Below are 27121 nucleotides of genomic sequence, written 5' to 3'. Positions count from 1 at the left end.
TTCTTCTTGTTCTCTTCATTTATGCTTTTTCTGTAGTGGTGTGCTTAAATTCTTTCATCTTTTGTGTATCTACTGTAGATTTTTGCTTTGTGGTTACTATCAGGGAAAAAGTTTTTTACTAATAACTATGTGTGGATATATTCCATACCTCTGGGAAGGAAGCTCACAGGAATAAAATTCTAAAACATTCCTACTGATGAAGTCTAACTTGTCAAAAAGAAACATTAATTTTTTTTCATCAGTCCAGCAACCACCATGATGATATTTAATACTCATGGTGGCTTGAACAGAAACAATCTTGAGATCCAAATAGCATTTCTAAAGTGAAGAAAAAATAGTTCTGGAAACAGAGACCAGTTAGGTCTCCAACCCAAAATAGTCATGTGCCTTGGATGTGCACGTCATTAGTTGTGTAAACTTCCGAAATAGCTGCATGTGCTGGAGTGAAGGGAGTCATTTATGGAGTCTACCTTACGTCACTGATGACAGGCAGGGCTCATACTAAGCAATTATGCAGATATGAGTTAAAATACAGAAACATCTCCACATTGATTGATAAATGGCTGCTGCTTGGAGTCTCCCGAGTTCCTACCCCAACTGGTCCCATCCCTTCCTCAGAGTGTCCCACAATTACTCTTGACCCTCTCTTCTGCACTATGGCCAGCATTTGTTCTGACTGGTCAGAGCTCATGCCATATTAGTTGGAGGAACTTCTGAACCCACTTTTAGTGCTAGGTGCCTGAAAGGCAGATACTATTTTTTTTTTTCAGTCAATAGTCTTTATTAACATGCAAGTATCATGTGCCACAAGAAATACAGTTTTTCCTAATCTTTCAGTTCTATTTCAATATTTTGAACTTCAGGTAACTTCTGGACCTAACATATAAAGTAACCTACTAAAATGGATCAAAGTTAAACTGTATTCTAGCTATCACCTTGACCTTTAAGATCACCACTTAGGTTTATAATCGGCATTATTTGTCACCAAGTAGCAGAATTTTTTTTTTTTTCGGTACGCGGGCCTCTCACTGTTGTGGCCTCTCCCGTTGCGGAGCTCAAGCTCCAGACGCGCAGGCTCACTGGCCATGGCTCACGGGCCTAGCCTTTCCGTGGCATGTGGGATCCTCCCGGACCAGGACACGAACCTGTGTCCCCTGCATCGGCAGGCAGACTCTCAACCACTGCGCCACCAGGGAAGCCCTGAATTTTTTTAAAATTTTGTTTATTTATTTATTATTTATGGCTGTGTTGGGTCTTCGTTTCTGTGCGAGGGCTTTCTCTAGTTGCGGCAAGCGGGGGCCACTCTTCCATCACAGTGCGCGGGCCTCTCACTATCGCGGCCTCTCTTGTTGCGGAGCACAGGTTCCAGACGCGCAGGCTCAGTAATTGTGGCTCACGGGCCCAGTTGCTCTGCGGCATGTGGGATCTTCCCAGACCAGGGCTCGAACCCATGTCCCCTGCATTGGCAGGCAGATTCTCAACGACTGCGCCACCAGGGAAGTCCCCAGAATATAAATCTTGTACTTGATAATTCTATACTAAAATATGTAACAGTATGTCTTAAGATGTTACTAAAATATATGCAATTAACATTTATATTTAATTGCTTTCAATAACAATGTTAGGTCTTCTAAGAGGAAAAATTACTTTTATCTATCTTGGTTGTTTATGGATTTTGCAGGTTCCAGAAAAACTGGTCCATACTGAACCAGTCTTAGAGAAGTAAGCTGAAGACTTAAATTTATAGACCCTATAATAACAGCTTTGTTTTACTACTAAGATAGAGACAATAATAACCCCAACTCTAGTGCTTCTTTTTCCACGACTAGGCAGAGACGCTCTATTATAGTTCTTCAAAATTTTTTTTGTCTTAGCGTAAAAGCTGAATGACCTGTTTTATAAGTTTGAGTTCAGAAGACCCACATTATGGATACCATGTCTAGTGGGACATACGTTAATAGAAGATAATTAATATACTATATCAAAGTGCATTACTAGATTTGTACTGCATCGCTCCACGTTTTTCATATTTTATAACATTTCAGTTGATTGGAGGAAGACTGGAATTGTCAGAAGTCTTGCTCTTAGGATCTAGATGAAGTTCACAGTGAGTCTTTTAAAACATATTTAAATAATGAGAAGTGTAATCACAAGGGACTGTGTAAGAATGAATATTGCAAAGGAGACATTATAGTCAATGGATTGGCCAAAATGCAAAATGCACATGAAACTAAAGTCATGTAGTTTACTTGTTGACCATGTGGCTACAGTTAAAAAAGTCTCTGCTCCAAAAGCTGTACCTAGTAATCTTCCAAAATTGATTTTAAATAAAGTTCTTAAATTGTAGCAATAAACAAAAAGACAAGATACACTTAAACAATACTGCAGTTTATCAAAAGACACATAAGAAATTTCAACTCTCTTGTCTTTGACAGTTATAAAAATCAATATTTTGGCTAAGTTATAAATTTGTTTATAATGCAATTATATGCAGTTGCATAAGTCTAGTAATGCTAATGACAGCTATTAAGATCAGGATAGGTTTTTAAAACAACACTAAAAACACGTAGCCCCATTATTTACCTGTAGAACGTGTTGAATTTATGCCTAAATTTCAGCATTTACTATATCACCACTGTTCTAATTTAAAAAATCACATCCAAAGGATAAGGCAAAAACACCTATGAACTGGCATATTTATTTCTCAGTTTGTAAAAATGTCCTTAATTTGTTGATGTAGCAAACAAATTTCAACTCTGATTGCTATGCAAAAGAACAGAAGGTAATCTGCTTTGCAACGAACTTTAAAGTTCAATTGCACACAGGCAACATGCTATATACGAAAAAACTACTAACTACAGGTATTAAATACTGAAAAAAGTTAACAGTTTATTATAATTTATTTTATTTAACAAATCTAGGAAGTTTGCAGCCATCAGCCGTTCCAGTGCAATTTCAGGTGCAATTGGAAATTCAGGAATCTCCATGGAGCTGTTAGTGTAGCGAACCTTGTAGGTAAAATACATGCATACTTTTGATAGCACATGTGAAGGGATCTCGCTAAAATTGACTTCATTAGTTTCGTTCTCAGCAAACTGACCTGGGCCACTCAACATGCCTTTTTTGTCCTGATGTTAGCGCATGTTCTCTTTCTATAATAAATTCATGACCATCCGAAGATATCAATTTGACATACATGGCATCAGAGCAGAGCCCTCACAGCCACCATAGGTTTTCACTTCTCCATCCATTATGTTCTTACGAAATTCTACTTTGCGTCCACAGGAACTTTAGTAGCTTCTCTGCAGCCCTGCAGCCACTGTACCGCGTCCCCGCGCACTGCCACAGTCCCTACACCAGCACCCCCCCACACACACCCACCCAGCTGCCTGCCCGCAAGTACTATTAATATATACACTTTACAGATGTGGAAGGTAAGCCGAGAGAGGTTAGTCAGTGACTTCTCTAAGGTCATCCAATTATTAAATAGCAAAGCCAGGTGCAAAGTCAAGTCAGACTTCAAAACCCAGACTTTCCCCACTTTTCACTCTTCTGAATACCTCCTTAAAAGGAAGTTATGAATTTGGTCATTAGCAGACATAAAGAGGTGAAATAGGATTGATATGAATGACATAAACCAGCCATACTCATTCTTTAGATCAGGTAATTTTAGTAAGTTTGTCCCATCCTAGAAAAAAATCCTCATCCTCTGACCATATCAATGGTATTTAAACCAAATATACCATATACTCCACCAAGAACAGTGGGGTGCTGGTCAAGCACGTATACTGCTTAGCTTAGGTGTTTGGTTACGGGAACAGCCTAAGCTCTTCAGATGAAAATGGAACACATATTTATAGAAAAATTTAATTACAAACAGACTTTTAAAAATCAAAGTGAGAGTCACTTGATAAAGTCAGGATTACTCATTTGTGATCTTGGCACTGGAGCACCACACATGGGTAATTCCATTAGATTTATAAGACTTTCTCAAGTTTTTGACTTAATAGAGTCAGTTTTCCAGATTTATTAGAGACCAACCAGTACCATTGCAGGGAGAGTAAGAATATACCTTCTATGCTCATGAAAGTGGGCTGAGGAGGAGAAAGGTGAACTAACTGATCCCTGCAAGTTAAGCAGAACCTAATCTGATCGTTGACTTAAATTAAAAATGCAATGAAAAACAAGTGTGAGAACAGGCAAGGTCTGTGACCCACTCTCTGCCTTGCCTAGAATGAATCTGGACAGAAGCCCTTCTCTGACATCACAGCCAGCCATCAAGGCACAGCTCAGATGGCACTCCTGATCTAACAGTTGAAGAATTCTTTATATTTGCTCTTTTATGGTGACAGTTACGTTTCTGTTCATTTTTGTCATTTTGAAGAATCATGATAATTTAACACGGTAAACAAGTTTTATAATAAAGAGGCAAGCGAAATGTTAGCATGGTTAAGAACCTGGCTCTAGGACTCCAAAAGCCAGGCTTTAGTTCTGATGTCATTTATTAGTTATGTGGTCTTACCAAGTTATTTTTCTCCAACTGTTTCCCCCTCTGTGAAAAAACTGGGATAATACCACCTATCCTACATCAAATGGTTGCTACTATCAAGGAAAACCCTAGGATGTACGGTAGAATTTCCTCTGATGAAGTAGCCTACATGGTTAGGGTATGATCCTTTGGGTAATTACAGTTGAGACAGAGTTACTTTTTCTTGTTGCTGCACCCCACCACCTTCCCTTTTCAGGTAATCTAATCATCATTTGAAATGAATAAAGTATTGTAAAACTTTCTTAAAGGAAAATTTATCACAGGAAGCAAAGTAGACTGCATCTTATATGTAGGATAAAAGCAATAGAACAATTTTTGAGTCTTAAAAAAGAATAGGGCTTCCCTGGTGGCGCAGTGGTTGGGAGTCCGCCTGCCGATGCAGGGGACACGGGTTCGTGCTCCGGTCCGGGAGGATCCCACGTGCCGCGGAGCGGCTGGGCCCGTGAGCCATGGCCGCTGAGCCTGCGCGTCCGGAGCCTGTGCTCCGCAACGGGAGAGGCCACAACAATGAGAGGCCCCTGTACCGCAAAAAAAAAAAAAAAAAAAAAAATAGCAGCTTTATATACGTGGTATTACAATGTGCTGGGTTTTATGTATGTGAGCTCATTTACTCCTTGCAACCACTCTGTATGGTCGCACTGTTATCTTCATTTTCAGATGAGGAACCTGAAACACAGGTAGGAAATGGCAGTCAACATTTAAGCCCAAAGAATCTGGTTCGAAGATATGAATTCTTAACCAGTATTATTATTACTGCCTTTTTAAAAACAGTCATAGGTATGTAGGTAACCTACATCTCTAGTATTTTAAATGAGTGAGGATTTCCAGGTGAAAACTATGCGTTTTGATCCTAATGAAAGATGACTCTTCTAAGTTCTCCTCTGGCTCTATGCAATCGTTTTGAATTTAGTTTATATACATTTACTCAAATCTTTCCCATTCAAAAATCCAAGAATTCCCAGGGAGAAAAATCCTCAAAAACAGAAAAAAAAGGAGGGAAATGAAAGCAGGGGAAGGTAAATGGAGATGTGTATGTTGTAATTCAGATCACCAGATAAGTTATAGAAATTCTAAAACTGTTACAGAATTCCTGAAATCCAAGAACTAGAATTCTAACAATTTTATTTAAAAACTAGGTGCTAAAACACTTTTTGAAACAGATTAAGCTTGGGAGGAAAATGATCAGATAACATGTCAAAATTTAAAGTGGGATTAGAGTAAGACGTGCCAATGTGATTTTAAAGGACTAAGAGTAAGGCTGTCTTTTTCACACAAATCAAACGGTAATGTAAATTCTAAGAGTAAACTCACAATCTAATAGGACTGGACCGTCTGCACTACCACTGCAAAACACAGCTAATAACGTCTGATGGTAATCAGCATTATTGCATTTAATAAGCAACGATCAACAGCAAAACACAATATACTCTTTAAATTTGTTTCACTGAAATTCTACCATTTTGGTTTCATGTAATGAGGTATTTGTAGAAGTATCTGTTCACATTTTATGTACTATTTAAATTGAAAATTATTTTTAAGGAGCAGGGGATGGCAGCAAGTAAAAAATAGACTTGAAACTTTATTTCTGAAAAACAACCAGATATCTACCCAACTCCAGACTTAATAAATTAGGGTGGTTTCTACACTTACTTCCTCTCAACATGCATGCACTAAAGCTAATTCATACCAAACAAAGATTTCAAATTCTATGCAAAAAACTGTACATTTACCTTGCAGTGCTTAAAGGGAGAAGACCTTGGCTACTGTCTTAGGCATATAGGAAATACTTTAATTCTGAGGACAGAATTCAGGAGACCAAAAAATAATGTAAGCTTCAAGATGTTAGAGCCAAAGATTACCAGAGTGACTGAAACTACTTAGTGACAAATCCCAGTTTCCCAGGTGAAGGTAGCAGTACTCACTCTGGCTCAATTAGAGCTATCTTGTACTTGCTGAGATATGGGCATACTACCCCAAATCTGTATCATTTCTTTGGAAAAACTTGAGGAGGAATAGATGGTCTCTAAACTCATTTACTGCCTATACATCTTGGACTCTAGACAGATGATTACCTAAGCCCAGGGAAGCACTTTTATTTTATGGCTTGTTTTCCTCCTTTTCCGCATTTTGACAATAGCAGTCACTTTCATTCATTTGAGAAGAGTGTGGTCAAGACCAGTGATCTAGGTCTGTACCACGTCTTCAATCTCATGTTAGATGTACACACCCACTTAAATATCTCACCAAAATTTTAAACAAACTGATTATTTTCTTTTAATTCAGGACTTCAAATAACTGTTACTATATGAACATAGTGTTTTAGGATTCAGAAAGATGAAAACTCACTCAAACGAAATTGAAAAATTGGCCGACAGTACCTAAAGCACTCAATTGATGCTACATTCCATTACCACATCAATATTTTTTTTAATAGGATTTCTATCTTCATCTACAGAGGAACAGGTATAGCCCTTAAACCATTCCCGATATGGCTAAGTGTTACTTACCCAGGATTAGCTTTGATAATGGTTATTAGGTATACTTTAACAGCTTGAAACGCTTCATACTTATCCTGAAGTATACTTCAAGAATTTATTCAGTTAATTCTTAAGGAGCCAAGTCAGTCAATGTCCTAAATCTTGAAAGCTCCCTTCAAATGTAACTTCATAGTCTTTAAATTTTAACTGTCATTGTTTATTACTGTTTTGGCTACATTCTCTACAATTTCAGCAGCATCTTAAAGAGACAATGTGTCTATGTACAATGAAAGAACAAAGAGCCATGGTTTAACTGTACAATATTAAGGGGAATCTGTGGTAAGCATAGCCTCCTTTTTCGGCAACATGGACAATTCACATGTAAGTATCAGCATTATGAATGTGATGATAAGGAAGTTTCTTAGAGGAGTGACATACAGCATCCTGAAAAATAATGGTTTCTACCATACAAGGCAGTTAGAAAATGTTCACATTTTAACAAATCTGTACAAACCACAAGAAACTCGTTTAAGGGACCATCATCCCACCTTGCTGATAAGAACTTTCTAGAAATGTAGGATTACCATGAACAATTTATAAATCTAGTATATATGTGCTCCACAGCCCTAGAAACCAAGAAACTGATTTCGAGAGCTCTTTATGTCCAACACGGATCATTTTTACATGCCTTGATTGTTAATAAATGCCTGCTTTTAATAATCTCTCTATAATGTACAGTCAACTTGCACCTTTAAGGAGGTCATTTGATTTTTTTAGCAAAGAAGCAACATCATTTAGCAGCAATTAAAGCGCCTTCAAGAAGACTTAAAAAAAATACAATATCCAATTAGAAAAGGCATTTTTTAAACATTTGTACAAGAATAAGCTGCTGAAACTCGGTAATTGAAATACGACATCTGTACACAATTTACAATAGAGCTAGAAGGGAATTTATCATTATCCTGCATAGAACTGGTCTGCATTTGGTTACGTATTGTCACTTGTTTGAATGAACAAGGCCTGGTAACAAAAGAAAAACACCTGTTAACAATTCTAACATGTTGAGAACACTGGAGATACTATAATTTAGGGACTTCAGCTGATTTCAAAACAAGCAGCTCACTTTGTCAAAGGTGTAATGTATCTAGGAATAGTTCTCCCTTTAACATGACCAGTGAAAAAAGCGGACATGTGATTTCGAGGTACAACTTGGTAAAAGCCAGAATAGGCAAATGACAAAAGTCTAATAACTTTGTCCAAAGAGTCTAACTCTCACATTCTATTACTATAAAACACAACTGTCACTGTCATTCAGTTCTTACTTTGGTTGCAGCAGATAAACTGCTGAATGCTGAAGAATGTATCCAGGCACTAGATAGTTCCTGTGTTAGAAATATGTCTCATATTTTTTTCCATGTGTTTTTAAATAATGAAAAACCACCCTTCATATTAGAACTCTCTAGTAACAACCAAATGTATTTAAGTATTATAAACGTTATTTACAGTGTTCCCCTTCTTTTATCTTAACATGGTATTCCTGTTTCTGTGCAACAGGCAGTCACCCTTCACTGCTCAAGATTACAGTCAGAAGTGTACATTTATTCACTGCCCATGATCCACTCTCATACAAACGATGCTATGAAGAACTTCTGTTCACAAACAGTTCTCAACCATATCCTGTGTAAAAAAGAAAACAACAAAAACACTCAAAAGCTCTCAAACTCAAGTATGCATCTGGAAGCAATTCAAAGACATCATGCCAATTTTGGAGGAAAGTCAGTAAGTAATTATGCTTGAAGAAGGGGGTGTAGGGGATGCTGTCAGTCCAACCATGTGTAAGTTTCCTGAAGAATTGGATCTTCTCATGTGTGGGAGAAGATAGGGGTCATTTGCCAGTTGGTGCACATCAAACCTATCTTCTTTTCGGTATGCCAAACAGCGTCTTATAAAGGCCTTAAAAAAAAAAAAGTCATCAATTAAAATCTTTTCCTCTTCTAAATATCAATCAACTAAATACTACAGATGATGGACACATTTAAGACAATAAATAGATTTTACTTCACTGGGGATTCAAATTTTTTAAGAAATTGTAGCAATAGGGCTTCCCTGGCGGTGCAGTGGTTAAGAATCTGCCTGCCAATGCAGGGGACACGGGTTCGAGCCCTGGTCCGGGAAGATCCCACATTCCGCGGAGCAACTAAGCCCATGCGCCACAACTGCTGAGCCTGTACTCTAGAGCCTGAGAGCCACAACTACTGAGCCTGCGCTCTAGAGCCTGTGCTCCACAATGAAGAGTAGCCCCCATTTGCCACCACTAGAGAAAGCCCACGTGCAGCGACAAAGACCCAACGCAGCCAAAAATAAATAAGTAAAATAAATTTAAAAACAATTGTAGCAGTAAAATTATCACTCCAAATTCAACTGTCAACTCACAGCCTCCTAGTAGTTCACTTTACAATCTAAATACTATTACTACCATTTAAACTTATTGCTGGAAAGCTGCATTTTTTTTCCTTAATTTTTATTGAGATTAAAATATACATAACATAAAAATTAGCATTTTAACCCTTGAGTGTACAATTCAGGGACATTAAGTGCATTCACATTGCTATACAACATCACCACTATACATCCGCAGAGCTTTTTCATCATCTAAAACTGAAATTCTGCACCCATTGAACAGTATCTCCCCATTGCTCCTTCCTCCAGCCCTTGGTAACCACTTGTGTTCCTTTATGATCTGGCTATTCTAGGTACCTTGTATGAGTGGAATCATACAATATTTATTTGTCCTTTTGTGTCTTTCACTTAGCATGATGTTTGAGTCATTCATGTTGTAGCATGCATCAGAATTTCATTTTTTTTTTTTTGCAGTATGTGGGCCTCTCACAGTTGTGGCCTCTCCCGTTGCGGAGCACAGGCTCCGGACGGGCAGGCTCAGCGGCCATGGCTCACGGGCCTCATTCCTTTTTAAGGCTGAATAATATTCCACTGCATGTACATACTACATTTTGTTTACCCATTTATCTCTTGGTTGACATTTGGATTGTTTCTACCTTTTAACTACTGTGAGTACTGCTGCTATGAATGTTGGTATACAAATATCTGAGTCCTTGCTTCCACTTTTTTTGGTATCTACCTAGAAGTAGAAATGCTGGATCATATGGTAATTAAAAAAAAAAACTGACATATTAGTTTCAGATATACAACATAATGATTCAACATTTGTATTGTGAAAAGATCACCACAATTGTCTAGTTAACATCTGTTACCATACGTAGTTACAAAATTGTTTTTCTTGTGATGAGAACTTTTAAGATCTACTCTTAGCGACTTTCAAATATGCAATATAGTATTATTAACTATAATCCCCAGGCTGTACACTACATCCCCATGACTTATATAACTGGAAGTTTGTACCTTTTGGCCCCCTTCACCCATTTCGCCCACCCCTCACCCACCCACCTCTCTTCTCTGTATCTGTGAGCTTGGTTTTTTTTCTGTTTGTTGTTTTTTAAGATTCTACATATAATGGCATATGTAGAATCTTATATATGACATATAATGACAAGACATGACATATAATGGCAAGATTTCCTTTTGTTTAATGTCTGAACAGTATTCCATTTTATATATGTATATATACACACACACACCACATTTTCTTTATCCATTCATCCCACGATGGACACCTAAGGTTGCTTCCATGTCTTGGGCATTGTAAATAATGCTGCAATGATCATGGGGATGCACATATCATTTTGAGTTCATGTTTTTGTTTTCTTCAAATACGCAAAAGTAGAACTGCTGGATCATATGGTAGTTCTATTTTTAATTTTCCAAAGAACCTCCACATTGTTTTCCATATTGGCTGCACCAATCCACAATCCCACCAATAGTGCACACGGGTTCCCTTGTCTCCACATCCTTGCCAACATTCATTTCTTGTCTTTTTGATAATAGCTATTCTACAGGTATGAGGTGATATCTCACTGTGGTTTTGACTTGGATTTCCCTGATTATGAGTGATGTTGAGCATCTTTTCATGCACCTGTTGGCCATATGTAGGTCCTCCTTGGGAAAAAACCTATACAGATCCTCTGTTTTTAATCGGACTGTTTGATTTCTTTATATATTTTGGATATTAATCCCTTATCAGGTATGATTTCCAAATACTTTTCCCATTTGGTAAGCATTTTGTTCATGGTTTCCTTTGCTGTGCAGATTTTTCATTTGATGCAGTCCCACTTGTTTACTTTTACTTCGTTGCCTTTGCTTTTGTTGTCAAATACAAAAATTCCTCACCAAGACCTATGTCAAGGAGCTTACCACCTATGTTTTCTTTTAGGAGTTTTATGATCTTAAGTTCAAGACTGTCATCCATTTTGAGTTACTTTTTGTGTATGGCATAAGATAGTGGTCCAGTTTCATCCTTGTTTATGTGGCTGTCCAGTTTTCCCAACACCATTTATTGAAGAGACCACCCTTTCCCCATTGTATATTCTTGGCTTCTTTGTCATAAATTGACCATACATGTGTGGGTTTATTCAGGGCTCTCAATTATGTTCCATTGATCTGTGTATTTTTATGCCAATACCGTATGGTTGTTTTTTTTTTTTAAAGAATCAATTTTATTTATTTATTTATTTTTGGTTGTGTTGGGTCTTTGTTGCTGCATGCGGGCTTTCTCTAGTTGTGGCGAGCAGGGGCTACTCTTCATTGTGGTGTGCGGTCTTCTCATTGTGGTGGCTTCTCTTGTTGTGGAGCACAGGCTCTAGGCATGCAGGCTTCACTAGTTATGGCTCGTGGGCTCTAGAGCACAGGCTCAGTAGTTGTGGCACACAGGCTTAGTTGTTCCACAGCATACCGTACTGTTTGTTTTGAATACTATAGCTTTGAAATGTAGTTTGAAATCATGGAGCATGAGGCCTTCAGCTTTGTTCTCAAGATGGCTTTGACTATTTGGGTCTTTCGTGTTTCTATATGAATTTTAGGACTGTTTGCTCTATTTCTGTGAAAAATACTGTTGGAATTTTGATAGGGATTGCACTGAACCTGTAGATTGCTTTTAGTAGTATGGACATTTTAACATTAATTCTTCCAATCCATGAACATGGAATATGTTTCCATTTACTTGTGCCGCCTTCAATTTCTTTCATCAACGTCTTACAGTTTTATTCTTTCTGATGCGACTGTAAATGGGATTGTTTTGTTTTCTCTTTGGCTGCACCCCAACCAGGGATCGAACCTGGGCCCCAGCAGTGAAAGCGCCAAGTCCTAACCACTGGACTACCAGGGAAGTCCCTGGGATTGTGTTAATTTCTCTTTCTGCTCTTTTATTATTAGTATATAGAAACACATAAAAATTTGTTGCATTGATTTCATATCCCACAACTTTACTGAATTTGTTGATTAGTTCTTTTTTGGTGGTGTCTTAAGGGTTTTTATATATAAAATGATGTTATCTGCAAATAGTGACAGTTTTACTTCTTCCTTTCTGATTTGTATGCCTTTTGCTTCTTTTTCTTGCCTAACTGTTCTGGCTAGGACTTCCAACACAGGCTCACCTTGTTCTACTGTACTTTGCAAATACTGCGTTTTTTTTTTTTTTTACAAATTGAATGTTTGTGGCAACCCCACATTGAGCAAATCTATCAGCACCATTTTTCCAACAGCTCACTTTGTGTCTCTGTGTCACATCTGGTAATTCTAGCAATATTTCAAACTTTCCATTATATTTGTTATGTCACTATTATATTTGTTATGGTGATCAGTGATTTCTGCTACTATTGTAACTGTTTGGGGGAGGTCATGAACTGCACCCATGTAAGACTGCAAACTTAATTGCTGAAATGACAACAAAGGATTTAGAATATTACATAAAGTTAGTTCATAAAGCAGTGGCAGGGTTTAAGAGGACTGACTCCAATTTTGAAAGCTTTTTACCCACAGTAGAACTTTCAAACAGCACTGCATGCTACAGAGAAATGGTTCATGAAAGGAAGAGACCAAGAAATTGCCTCAGCAGCCAACCACCCTGCTCAGTCAGCAACCGTCAACAGCAAGGCAAGACCCTCCACAAGCAAAAAGACTACTGGCTGAAGGCTCAGAGGATGGTTAACAGTTTTTAGCAAGCAAGTATTTTTAATTAAGGTATGTACATTATTTTTTTAAGACATAATGCTACTGCACACTTAACAGACTACATTATAATGTAAACATAACTTTTATATGCACCGGGAAACCAAAAACTATGTGTGACTTCTTTATTGCAATATTCGCCTTATTTGCAGTGGTACAGAACCGAACCCACAATATCTCTGAGGTATGCCTGTAACTGTGTTGAATGTGGAATACTGCATTTCTCCCTACAAAATTCTGGAGTCTTCTTTTTCTGGAATTTCTCTTCTGTAAAACACTCCTTTCACCCTCATTCCACTTTACTGTCAATTTAGTTTGGCCAAAGGGTATGATGCCATTTTTGCCCTAGTGTTTTCTTCCTATTGAGCATAGAGTGTACAGCACAAAGTGAATATATCTATGTAACTGGCAAACAGATCAAGAAAAAGAACTTTATCAGAACTCCTAAGACTCTTCATGCCCCCAATCCATTGGGGTAACAGCTATCCTGACTTTTAAACACCATAATTGAGTTCTGCTTGTTTTAAACTTTATGTAAATGTAATCGCAGATTATGTTCTCCTTTGCCTGGCTTCTTAAAAGAATCACAGACCATATTTGGGTCCTTAAAAACTATCACAACCAAAGGCCTAAAGCAACTCTTCTCCAGAGCAAATCACCAGCCCCTACTGGACAGCTTTTCCTGTGGCTGCAATCTTTACTTCACAAAGCTTATTTTCATAAACTTAGTACCTTTGCTTCACTGCTTACAACCGGTTTTACAGGGAACTGGACATCTGTGGCTTTTAATATTGTATTTTCTTGAAGAATGTCTTGTTGAGATTGATTGTGACCAAATGGCTTTAAAAAAAAAAAAATACAATGTTGAGAAATTTATCTCACAAAATATTTAAACAAACAGATATTATCAGAGAATCCCCAAGATACAAATGATTTAAAATCTTACTCTCAGTTACTTGCAAGCTGGGATGCATTCTCATAGAAACAAGGTTATAACTGATAGCAGGCTGAGGAAGAGCATCTGATCAATCCTTAGCATAGCCAAAACATTGTGCATAAGCAACAGAAAATAATACCATTGCCATATAAGTAATTAAGATAAAAATAAAAACAAAAAAATTTTTAATTTTATTCTGAATGTTTAAAATTTAAGTTTAATTAGAGAAGAGATGGAGAAGTAGTGGAATAATTAGAGAAGAGATGGAGAAGTAGTGGAAACATCCGTGAAAAGTCCAAAGAGTGAAATACCTTGAGTATGACACACTAACTTAAATGAATCAGCTCTGGGTTTGGTCCTAACATGCAGTGAGTTCCCAGACAAGTCCCTGAATCTCTCTTTTCACACTGATGGAGGGACTGAATGGGATAAGGATACCTATGGTAGCTTACAGTTCTGACTTCAATGTAAAGAGAGGTTTGGGAAAAATTAGTACTAAGTTTGATGGAGTTTCCCTGAGGAAGCACAGGAGGAAACATGCTCAGGCCAAGCTGTGTGTGTGGAGTGGGAATGGGGTAGAGGAGGTGAGGAAGTGGAGAGAATGGAGGATCATGAACAGTTTTGACTCCTTTATTCCTAGCAATAGAAAAACGTTAGCACTGTTAACAGATTAGTTACTTCTTCTTCTTAAAAGAAAAAAAGGCAAAGAGCAGGCCAAAGAAGCTGTTGTGACATTAAAATAATTCTGATCCACGGAAATTTTAGGAAGTGATAATATATTTAAGATCATGTAAAAAATCAAATGGAGTAACTATGGTTCAGGCATCCAAAATGGAGCTGGGTGGCCATTGTGGATGTGGTTTCAGACCCATTCCTGCATCAGAGAAAACCTGAACTCTCTGAACTGTATCAAACTAAAGGAAACCACTAGATGTTTTCAAAACCGTATCTATCTGCTAGCAATCGCCAGCTGCAACCTTGTACTTTCAAAGTTCCCCCCCCCAACTATGTCATCATTTCAAACCCCAATCTTTGCTTAACAAGCACCCTTACTTCTCGCCAGCTCCAATCCTAATTCTTGACAATTTGTGTAAGCTTGCAGTTTTTTGCCTATAAGCACCCTCCTCCGCTTTTGTAGTCCAGCGGAACACAATTCAAGTGCTTTCATGTATTTCTGCTTCCCAGTCTGCTCCTAACCCCAAATAAACGGTTATTTTGGGTTTTTTTGTTGTTGCCTCAACCAGGTCTGCATTCTTGGAATTCTTGACTAAATTGACTTCAAGTTAATGAAACTTTAAAAGGGGAAAATTCAACTTATCTCCATATAGCTGAATCTGTTATACTTCAACTTACTTTTCTACCATAAAGACACTGAAAGAAGATGACTCCGACTGACCACACATCAACCTTGTTGGAAATCTTCGGTGGTTCCTTTCCAACTACAAAACACTCAGGAGGTAAATACCTAGGTTTTGGGGGGAGGAAAAAAGGAAAGGATATTAACAATTTATAATTTAAAACCTTCTAAATGTAAAATCTTACACTCATTTTATCCATACAAAAACCTTAGGTGATTTTCACTGATTAAAGTCCTAACTTTTAAGGCATTTGTATCCCTGTATCATTTGACTTTAGAGCCAAAACAAACGACTTTGTGGTTAAAGTGTGTAATATACAGTTGACCCTTTTCCAACACGGGTTCAAACTGCACGGGTCCACTTATATGAGGATTTTTTTCGATAGTAAATACTGCAGCACTACACAATCCCTGACTGGTTGAATTTCGGGCATGTGGAGGAACCACGTATATGAAGGGCAACTGCAAGCTATACTCAGATTTTTGACTGTGCAGAGGATCGGTGCCCCTGCACTGTTCAAGGGTCAACTTATATACATTTCTGTAGTGTATGATCTACAGAAATGATAAATTATCATTAGAAATTACAATGTTCTAAGTATCTACTAATAGAAGAAATCCTCTCCTATCCCCCCTTCACCAATCTTCAAACTATAGGAAGTCCTCTTCCTAAAATACACATCTGATCAGCCAGTTCTTTTGTTTAAAGAACCTCAACCTCACTCACTGCCCAGGCAAGACCTTGTATCTCTTGCTTGTAACACGAGACCTGTCCTAATCTAGCAGCAACTTAAATTTCCAAAATCTCTTCTCCTGACCCCCAGCCCCTCAAACTGGTTAGGCAAAGCCGATTCACTTGGTTCCCTACACTGTGCTTCCCCGCAATGGTTCTGAATATGACCACCTCTTATGCCTTCCTTAACTACTCCAGTTCACACAGTGACCACCCTTTCTTCTTCAAGACCCGCCCAACTTTCACAAGCCTTCTCTGCTTCCCTCCAGGCAGATGTTACCTCCATTACAGCGTTGATTCATTGTACAGTTTCAAACAGTAGCAGCATCAGAAATATATGGAGCATTCAAAAATACTCTTTTTATTTATAAATTTATAATTTTAGATAAAGAAAAGGTAAAAATAGATTGTAAAATTTATTTAAAAGGTAAAAATACATATAAGTAAAAATAAATTTTTACTTTTAACCTTAGGTTATAAGTATTGATAAAAAGCTCCATCAGGATGCAAGCATCTCACACTTCAAAAATTTAGATAAACTACAAAGTCCTGAAAAGGAATAATACAGCTAAATGGGAAGCTACTCTTTTTAGTTTTATACTCACTATGCTAAAATCGTTTAAATTTCAGCAGAACATTCACAGATGACCAATAACTTATTTGTGATGTAAATCCTTTCCTACCCTCCAAATCAAGTAAAAAGCCAGATTTGTTTTATGAATAAAAGCGTATATTTTCTGTAGGTTTATGTGTGTGTAACTGAAACAAGAATGACTCTTAAACACTGTGCTATATACCGTCTCTCAAGGTAAAAGGGTATATAAGCAAGGAGAGGAAGTGTAGGAATAGATACCAAAGCTACTCGGGGAAAACGACAGCAGGATTTAGTGGATGCTTGCATTTGAAACCCAAGAGGAAGGGAGAAACAAAACTCGTTTTCTTCTAAGCGATACTGACAAATAATTTAAGCTTCTGGGGATGATGTGTAAAAGCACTACATACCTATATTCTAAAAGTTTGTATATGAATAAAAAACTAACCATTTTGGGGAAAGCTGTTTCTACAAGAAGTATATAATTCCAGGTTCCTAACATGGAAATGCCATGCCTGTATCTTCTTCCTGCACAGCACCCTAAAACATAAGCTTCCCTGTCTCATGCCCATCTGTCAGGGGGAAATTTCCTTGCCCTGCCCTGCACTAGGGAAGCCAGAGTGAGAGGGAAACAGTATGGTGGGAGTCTCTGCAGAGGAAGGATGATTACTTAGAACATGGTTTTCAAGCTGTCTGCCACAGAACACAGGGTTCTACCAAGAAGCCTTATTTTTGTTGGTTTTATTAGGATTCTAAGATTTTCTGGTGAAAAAAGGAGCCTTGTTGCTAAAAGAAAGAAGTCTAAAGACTACTGACTGAGGGTACTGACTTTTAAGGAGTTACTAGTTTGAATGATAGACTTTTAAAGAATATATATTGAAAGAAAATTATGATACATTATCTTATATTCCTAAAAAATGCCACAAGCATAATTTGAAACTCTAAACTGGCTTTAAATGAATACATGGAACATGACTAATCCTTACTCTGAAAAGTAAAGTCCATACCAACCTGTGGCATTTTATAGAATTGGTTATTATTGCCCAGGCTATGTGAAGATTGTTCTGAAGACTCCAAAGTCACATTTATGTTTGTAGTCACCATCCTGCTCAGTGAAGCTGGGTACTTAGCTCCCTTCCATTTAAGATTTCACTCTTTTTGCTAAACTAATTTATTCTGAAAACTAAATTAGTTTTGAAATTTTATAGTCTATGTTCTCCACTTTGGCAAATTTGATACTAAGTTTGAAAATTCACACTGAAGTAAGTTTTGTCAACACATAGGTAACTCTGAAGGGAATGACATTCATTTAGACCCGTGTCAGTGAATCTATGGTTCTATCTAGATTTATATCTGTATGTATGAAGTTATTAAAAAGATTTTTGAGCGTTAAGGCCAAAGACCAAGATTGCACCAAATTTCTCTTTCATTCATTATCAACAAAACATCCATCTTAAACAAAAACTGTAACCACAAAACCTCTACAGAGAGGGCTTAATGCTTATTAGTTATTGCTTTTAATAGCTAAGATATTATATTAAGTATCATTACTCATGATAAACATCACTCCAACATTATAGAACAAGATTCACAAATTCTCCATGTTAGGACTTTCTGGCTGGTAGGGAACTAGCTGGTAGTCACTTGCTGATGCCAAGTTTTTCTTCCTCCGGTTTGCTGACAGTTACAGTTAAGACCAGGTGAGAAAACAGGACTGGTGATAGTAGTCTCTCAACTCAGAGACTTCGTATCAGTGCTCTCATCACACCACAGTAATCTCAAAGGTATGCGAGAATAAACTCTCATTAAAAAGACTGGGCACTAATCTAGGTAATTTTGGTGTTTTTAATAATACACTTACCAGTAAGTGCCTGCCCCTTGGGAAGTTAGATCCATTCCATCTACACCATAGCTGTCATCATCCATAATCTTGGACAGACCAAAATCAGTAATTTTAATTTCTCCGCATGCTGTTCCATCTACCAGAAGGATGTTTCCTAAGAACAAAGTATAAAGTTCTTTTAATGAAACATAAATGAAAAACATTATCTTTACTACTAAAGCTGGACTTTTGGGAAATAATACACTTAACATACATATGTAAAATTTTTACTCAATTAAGATATACATTTAAAATATAGTTTTAAAATGCAGTGATATAAATTTTAAAAACACTTCAGCTACTACCACTAGTATTCCACTGACTTTTAAAAACTAAACCAAAAAGCATATTTTCGGATAACCTAGCAAGTATGACTTGTAAAAATTACACTCTTTAAAACTTATTTAGACAAAAATTTTATTAATTACCTGGTTTAAGATCATAATGTATAATAGGGGGTTTGATTTCATTGAGATATCTTAGTGCATTTACAATCTGCATTACAATAGACCTAGCTTCTTTCTCTGACATTAATTTATGTTGCTTCAGATAGAAATCCAAGTCATTGCCTTCACAGTATTCTAACACTGTACAAAACCTACAATGGAGAAGAGAAAAAGAATCAGACATAAAATATTATCCAATAACTCAGAATCACAATGGACAATGAAGAGTATTTCTATTATCACTATGGAATAGGGGAAGCAAAAGCCAACATGTCTTCTTTTCTTAAAAAATAAATGCTTTTATATTCACTTACGTATCTGTATCCAAGGAGAAATAATCATAGAGTTTAACTATTCTGGGGTGATCCAGCTCTTTGTGTATTCTATACTCTCTGCAGGCATGTCTATGAGAAAGAGAATATATTAATTCCCCATGACAATTAAATATATTTTCAAAATTGATAAAAATCGTAAGGAATTAATACTTACTTGTGGTAGTTTTCCTTCTTCTCATCCCTCCAGCTTTTATTAAGCTGATGGATCTTCACAGCAGCATATCTTTGTTCATAAAGGTCAAAAGCCTAGGATTCAAGGAATAGAAGAGTTTGGACCAAAGACCAACTGAACAGTGAAGAGATTTTTTTTTTTTGAGTGATAATTTTTGCAATAATATGGAATGAGAATACACATTACGATTTTTGGTAGTCATCTCTGCTAAGGTTATATATAGTTCAGTGGCACATTTATTATCAGAAACAAGATACAAATTCCATGGTGCTAAATCAGAGAAAACCTTAATGTGAATTTTCACGGTCAAGTTTTATAAGTGCCAATATATTGAATCAAGATAAAACAATAAAGCCCTCTGGGTTTTGTTTTGTTTTGTTTTTGGCTGCGTTGGGTCTTTGTTGCTGTGCATGGCCTTTCTCTAGTTGCGGCAAGTGGGGTCTACTCTTTGTTGCGGTGCGCGGGCTTCTCTTGTTGCAGAGCACGGGCTCTAGATGCGAGGACTTCAGTAGTTGTAGCACACGGGCTCAGAAGTTGTGGCACACGGGCTTCAGTAGTTGTGGTGCACGGGCTTCAGTAGTTGTGGTGCATGGGCTTAGTAGTTGTGGTGCATGGGCTTAGTTGCTCCGCGGCACGTGGTATCTTCCCGGACCAGGGATCAAACACGTGTCCCTTGCACTGGCAGGTGTATTCTTAACCACTGCACCACCAGGGAAGTCCCAAGCTATCTGTTTTTAATATAGACGTTCTTCTCTATACTGGTAGTAGCAGTAAGTGGCCAGGAAAACAGGCGGCTGTAATACTTTTTTGGTGGGTTCCTGTATCCTTTCCTAGCAACTCCACCTTTTCTTCCCCCCCTTATTTGAAAATTAACAAGTTCCTAACAATTTCCCAACTGTTTTAAAAAAATTCTGAACTTTTATTATGAAACTGTTTAAACATAACCATAACCATTAACCATATGTAATTATCATACCTAACTCTATCAGTAATATTTCCTTAATCTGGGCTCAAAAAAGGTTATATACTTGTTTGTTCAAATGACCAGACTATTTCTTAAATAAAGAATGATCAATATTTTAAGGCTTCAGGTTACTTATAAATGTTTTTTAAAAACAATGAATATCATTAAAGAGGAATTTAATAATTTAGGTTCAACTGTGACTTTTACACAAAAGCGCTCCCTTAAAACACTAAAAGCTTACATATTTATTAGGAAGAAGGTTCCTAGTTCCCACTGCCTCTATCAATTTAACCTTAAAATAAGCAGTAGGGGTAAACTGCTTGTCACGAAATTATAAAAGCATGAGATCAGAAATAATATAGGATGCAGTAATTAAGAATATTCACTTTGGAGCCAGATGAACTTATTAGCTGCATGACTTTGTGCTTAATACCCTCTCTAATAGCCTCAGTCTCATGAAGTTTGGGTTGTTGACTCAATGGGGTGAAACATATAAAGTGTTCAGAATAATATATGATTCATAATAAATATCCAATAAACATTAGCTCATTATACTATTAAAAGTTAAGTTTTAAGAAATATAATAGAAAAGAATAAAAGAAGTTCATGTGAGAGAAAGCAAAAAAGCTTTTATAAAACTCAAAGGCAATCATAGTAAAAGAAAATAGGAGAAAATAAAATTCTAAGTACTAATAAAGTTATCATCCATGTATAATGATTATAATAACTGTATATGACACATCTTTCTCCCAAGATTAGGAGAGTAAAGTATACCTTCCCATAAAGCTAAGATGGTAATCACTGAGCAACTGATTCAATGCCTTCCACCTTGGTATAGAGAAGAGTCAATTTTTTGACTTACAGTCAGCTACTTTGTTTACCAAGCGACCTGGCAACAATGAAAGGACCTGAAGGGGTCGGAGGGGCTGTCATTAGTATTTAAATCAGTAATGAGGGTTCAAGTCATTAGGGACCCACAATCTGCATTTTCTAATTTCTACAGAAGCCTTTTCTTCCAAAAGAAAAGTCCCTTTTAGACCCTATCTATGGGGCTAAAAACAATGGAAATAATATTGGGCAGTGGCAGAAGACTGTCATGAAAGCTATCAGTAGGCTCAGAAGCCGGGCAACTTCTAGGTGGAGCTAGTGCTAGCTAACTATACTTTTGGTGATTTTTAGATCCACAATGAGCAACATTATGACCTTCTTTTCTACCTTGTGGCCTGACTAAGACTACTCAACCATTAAGTGCCTGAGGATGAACTACCATTAGAATCAGAGAAACAGGAATTGGAAGAGAGCTCACAGATCACTCTTGATGGGTGACACTTAATGCTCATCCAAGTTAACAAAACAAAAAATAGTTCATGGTTGAACCAAGATCAGAAATGAAGTTCTCTGAATCCAAATCCCATAATTTGCCCCAGAGTCAGAACTGGATACAGGTTGTCTCGTTGAACAGAGAGGATTTCTAATAACAATCTAATGAGCTTACATTTTCTCAGCAACAAAGTTCTTTGTGATTTTTCTGTGATAGTTCGTTTAATCACTATAATGATCCTATGATGTAGGTACTGTAAGCATTCCCAGGTGAAGACAGGCAGAGGATGGTAAGCAATAAGCCCAAGTTTATACAGCAGTCAGAATTAGCCAGGATTCAAACCCAGCCTGTCTGGCTTCAGAACCCAAGGTCTTAATCGCTGACTATACCAATACATAATGAAGCACCAAGTGTTACAAGGAGCTAATCAAAGGCAGACTAACAGGGAAGCCTTCTATAGGAATTGAAGTTTAAGGTGAAGCTATGACCTTCATATGACTTTATGCTAAGAGCAAATGGGAAGCCACTGGGGCTTATAAGCAGGGGAGTGAGATGATCAGACTGCATTTTATAACAAGGCCACTCTAGCTGCAGCATACACAAATGAACTGGAGAAACTCAGTGCCCAGAAAAAAGGTGATCAGCTAGGCAATGCAACAAGAGACAATGAGGCCCTGCGCTAAGAGAGAGGGAGAAGGGTCACTGCTGGATTTAGGAGAGCTTAATGACATTAATAATGACAGATACCAGGGACTGGTTATGTTGGGGGAAGGGAGTTAAGGGCAAGGTGAATTGAAGGATGGCTTTTATGTTTTTCACTTGAGGGACTGGGCAGATAAATGGCAGTGCTGTGTATTAAAGTAGGGAGCAGTGTTAAAAAGGGGGGGGCGCGTTGGGAGAAGAGATAACTTCTATTTCAGATGTGAGTTTGCAGTGCTTATGAAGCATCCACATGAGGTGAACAGATTAAGTCATATAAACCAGCAGGTACAGGGCTCAGAAGGAAAGTGTGGGGTAGATAGCTATGTATCTATACATCTGTATCTGAAATCAAATAGGTGATAACTTAGTGAATGGGAGGGGGATATATTTGAAAGGAGAACAAGAATGATGAGACCTTAGGAACTTCAATATTTAAAGGTTGGGCAGAAAGATAACATAAAGTGGGAAAAAAGTAAGGTATAAAGCATTAAACATATGAGTAAATATTTCTACATTTATAAATACACATTTGAGAAACACTGGCCTTAAAATAGGTAGAAATTAGGGTAAATTCAGGACATGTAAGACTTGTGACACATGTTTAAATTAAGGGATACAACCTTTCCATAAATGTACTATATTAAATGGCTACCTGCCTATCTTGATTCTAATGGTTGTTATTACTTGTATCAGACTGGCTAGTGATAACCAGGTACCAAATATCAGAGGGACTGCAAAGGCACAAGGATAGTTTTTAGACTCTTGAGATAAGACAGTGTAAGCCACCACAGACTCTTTTTTGTAATGAGAGGACATAAAAACAGTCAAAAAATCATAAAATCAATAAAAAGACATGTACTTCTTAACCACATATTCCTATATCTTTGTCGTATTAGTATGAAGAACAGGAAAAAAATGTACATTACCTTATACACTTCACTAAAGCCACCTCTACCAAGCAGATGGAGTAATAAATATCTTTCATTTAACGTTGGGTGATCTTTGAACCTTAAGGGTGGGGAAAAAAACACTCAGGCACATGAAAACACCCACAAAAAGGTTTCGTCCACAACAAAGTTAGCTCTTATTCTACTCCCAGCTACTTCTTTTTCAGCTACTCTTCTGCTAATTTTGAATTCCATTCCATACTTCTTTTCCTTCTCTAACTGCATGACTATCACCCATCTTAACGCTCTGGTGTTCACAAAGCTTAACATTTATAGCCAAATATTCAGGTTCAATGACCAGTTATGGCACTGTGATAAAGACCTACCGACTACGGTATTACTAAGAGCTTTATGAAATCCCGTATCTATTCAGCAGGAATTACTTCCCTTGGAAAAATATACTTTTATTTTGGGAGTTACGGTTAATCAAGTTTTATAATATTGACATATGATTAAAAATAATTATATTTATAAACTGGCTTTCATCCATGGTGAAATTGTACAGCCTTTGCCTTTTATAAATAAAAATTTAATTCCCAATCAAAAAAGAAATCCTTTAAAAAAAACCACCACAGACAATACTGCTATTACTATTTAAAGCTTATTGCACCTGCTATACATTAAGCACTCACCTGTATTATCTCATTTGGTTCTTAACCAACCCTTTGAAGTAGGCCCTGCTACTACCTCTATTTTACAGATGAGGGCACTACTGCACAGAAAGGTTAAGTAACTTGTCCAAGGTCAACAGCTAATACATGGCAGGGGTTAGCAGAAAAATGTGGTTCCAAAATGTACACTCTTGATATTTAAGGAAAAAAAAAAAAAATCAACGATAGCTTTATAATTCCAGATGCAAACACATGATATTTTATTCAATAGCAACACAGCTTTGATAATTTAAGCTTTTCCTGAGAACTTATAAATAAAAGAGATTTCTGTTAGTTTTAAAGCAAAATGTAGGGAATTCCCTGGTGGTCCAGTGGTTAGGACTTGGCGCTTTCACTGCCATGACCCAGGTTCAATCCCTGGCCGGGGAACTAAAATGCCGCAAGCCACACAGCCAAAAGAAGAAAAAAAGAAAGAAAAGAAAAATGTAAAGCTGTAACAATTTATTTAATTTCCAACAAGTGGATTAAGTAATATCCACAAACAAGTTTGGACATAATTTTCAGAAGAGCCAATTTTAAATTAGTTTTGTCTTATCTGCGTTATCAGAATTTTCATCTGGTACAATTAAGGATATTACATAACTATATTATTTCATTGACATTATACATTGGAATGACTGTGTTCATACAGAGATGATCATAAATAGGCCTTCTTTTAAGCAAGATATTTGTATTTCACGGCAGAAATAGGCCACTTCCAATTCTGACACTTGTATTAGGTCATGAAGATTTAAATTACATAAGTCTTAAAGTGTAAAAAGACATCCTTCCTGTCCTCTACATTGACTAAATCCAATTAATTCCTTGCTTAATTTCTATCTTCTTCATAAAGTTCCCACCAGTCCACATATATTTTCTATTCTTTGAATTCCTTTAGCGTTTAATGTCATTTTGATAATTAGGGATTAAGGACAGAGACTATAACTTAAACTACTTTTCTATTTCTTCTCCAGTTTTTACATAATGCTGGATACATGGCTTACTGAAATCCTTTGGTTGAAATAATTTTTTCCTCACTACAATAATATTAACTTTGGTATTTAGTTAACAAGTATTTATTCTGTGCCTACCATATGCCAGGCACTGATCTAGGTTCTGGGGATATAGCAAGAACAAAACTAAGTCCCTGCTCTCATGTAGCTTACATTCGAGTGAAAGGAAACAGATAAAATAACTGAAAAAAAAAAAATTTGTAATTCCAAATAGTGATAAATGCTAAGAACAAATAAAGTAAGGCAAGGATACTGAGATAGGGGATGGAGTGAGCCAAGGACTGCTATTTTAGACAGGGTGGCTTCTCTAATGACCACGGGGAGTGAAATAAGGAGTAAGCCACTCAGATATTTAGAGGAGGAACATTTCAGGAAGAGGAAATGGTGAGCACAAGAGCCTTGAGGGAACAAGTCAGACATGTTTGAGGGGGCCAGTGTGTCTACGACATGTAAGTGAGGGGACGATGAGAGAGATGGGGTGGTGAGGTGGCCAGAGACCAGATCAAACGAGGCCTTCTGAGCCATGGGAAGGACTTGAGGTCTATGGTGAGAAGCCCCCCAACAAGGAAATACTCTGTTTATTATCTCCAAGGGGAGAAAAAACTTTTATTATGTAAAACTGTGAAATACAAATAATGACTTACTGTGAATTATCTTCATTATTTATTCTTTTGAGCTCTCGAATGTGAAGATTTCTGACTCTTTCCAAACGTTCAAGTTCTGCCTGAATTTCTGCCTCTTCCTGAAAATGAAGAGAGGGGACTATAACAAGCTCAATTTATTTGTGATATAAAAAAGATATTTTTACTCATGCACCAATTTTTTACAGTGATGGGAAGAATAGTGTATTATAAAGTTCCACTGAGTTAAAAGACCAAAGTGCTCTTTTCAATGCCTGAAAGATAGAAAGAGATAAGGCAAAAGCCTATTTCAAGAAACCATCCTCCACATGAAAATCTTTATACCTAACGAGATGCTGACTTTTATTCTGTACCACAAGAAATCTATTTTTATAATGTCTAAACTGAAAATGACTGCAAGGTAGTCTGAAACTGACTTATAACACAAAATGAGCTGAAAGTTTTATTTCTGGTACATCCAAATTTTAATTTACGAGGGAATAATTTACTAGTACAAAACAAATGAAAAGAAAATATTTCACAACAGTTAAAAGAGGAAGAAAGGTAGGAGACAGAACTACTGATTATTCTGAGACCTTACAACATTTGGAATACACACACACACACACACACACACACACAGTCTGACCACTCACTTTGGATAAATCCCACTACAATTTTAAAGAGAAATCCCACTACAATTTTAAAGAGACTCTTAAAACAAAAATTTTACGAATAGCTGTGGCAGATCCTTAGTTATCAGAGCAGACCTAGGCAAATCCTAAAGAAATTTAACATTCATTTAATCTAAACATTTTGATAAATATTTTTCATGTCTCAAAATATATAATTTTTAGAACATTTAAAAAAATTAGACACCAAAACAAATAAAATCACCCATTACACACATACCTCTTGATTTGTCAATATAAATTTAAGTACTACTTAACAAACAAGAACATACCAAATTTCAGTGAAAAGTTCTATGAATGCCCAATTTTATAATATTTTTGAATAACTATTTATTAAGTAAACAAATCCAGATTGCCTTGGCCTAAATGTGTACCACTACCGTTATAAATCTATACCACATGGAACAGAGGTTATTTAAATATTTGTTTTTCATTAGCACTGTCTCTTAATGATTTATCTTCTGATATATTTTTTTAAATCCTTTTTCTCAAAAAATTAATAGTTCTGAAATTTACTTTGAAAATATAAATATTATTTCATCGTAAAGCAGATAATAGAGATATAAAGTCTATTACACCTGTATCTAAGGC

General features: G+C 36.8%; 1 protein-coding gene, 1 non-coding gene and 1 pseudogene across 5 annotated transcripts in view; 1 reads left to right on the top strand and 2 right to left on the bottom strand.

Moving 5' to 3' along the window:
* Positions 1 to 686: 686 nt before the first annotated feature.
* On the bottom strand, positions 687 to 7087 carry LOC111172958 (elongin-C pseudogene; annotated as a pseudogene).
* Positions 7088 to 7719: 632 nt separating this feature from the next.
* The window catches only part of TLK1 (tousled like kinase 1), a 148343-nt gene continuing 128941 nt past the window's right edge, over positions 7720 to 27121 (bottom strand). For 2 of the 4 annotated variants that reach the window (XM_089916685.1, XM_089916686.1), the window contains 9 exons: positions 25863 to 25960; positions 23535 to 23616; positions 19604 to 19695; positions 19429 to 19518; positions 19097 to 19266; positions 18648 to 18804; positions 15458 to 15569; positions 13900 to 14007; positions 7720 to 8979 (listed from right to left, as the gene is read on the bottom strand). In XM_089916685.1, the coding sequence (XP_089772811.1) occupies positions 8803 to 8979; positions 13900 to 14007; positions 15458 to 15569; positions 18648 to 18804; positions 19097 to 19266; positions 19429 to 19518; positions 19604 to 19695; positions 23535 to 23616; positions 25863 to 25960 (1086 nt within the window). In that variant the 3' untranslated portion in view covers positions 7720 to 8802. The remainder of the gene's footprint in view (positions 8980 to 13899; positions 14008 to 15457; positions 15570 to 18647; positions 18805 to 19096; positions 19267 to 19428; positions 19519 to 19603; positions 19696 to 23534; positions 23617 to 25862; positions 25961 to 27121) is intronic. The other 2 variants (XM_022570023.3, XM_022570024.3) reach the window with 1 other exon arrangement.
* Positions 24524 to 24595, top strand: TRNAE-UUC (transfer RNA glutamic acid (anticodon UUC)). The gene has a single exon. It is a non-coding gene; the product is annotated as a tRNA-Glu (tRNA).

Source organism: Delphinapterus leucas, chromosome 8, assembly GCF_059928025.1.
Source record: "Delphinapterus leucas isolate spDelLeu-1000000601 "Yukka" chromosome 8, BTC_Dleu_Yukka2, whole genome shotgun sequence".
Classification (NCBI taxonomy): Eukaryota; Metazoa; Chordata; class Mammalia; order Artiodactyla; family Monodontidae; genus Delphinapterus; species Delphinapterus leucas.
Note: the sequence above shows the minus strand (reverse complement) of the source record. Positions and strands in the feature narration are given on the sequence as shown.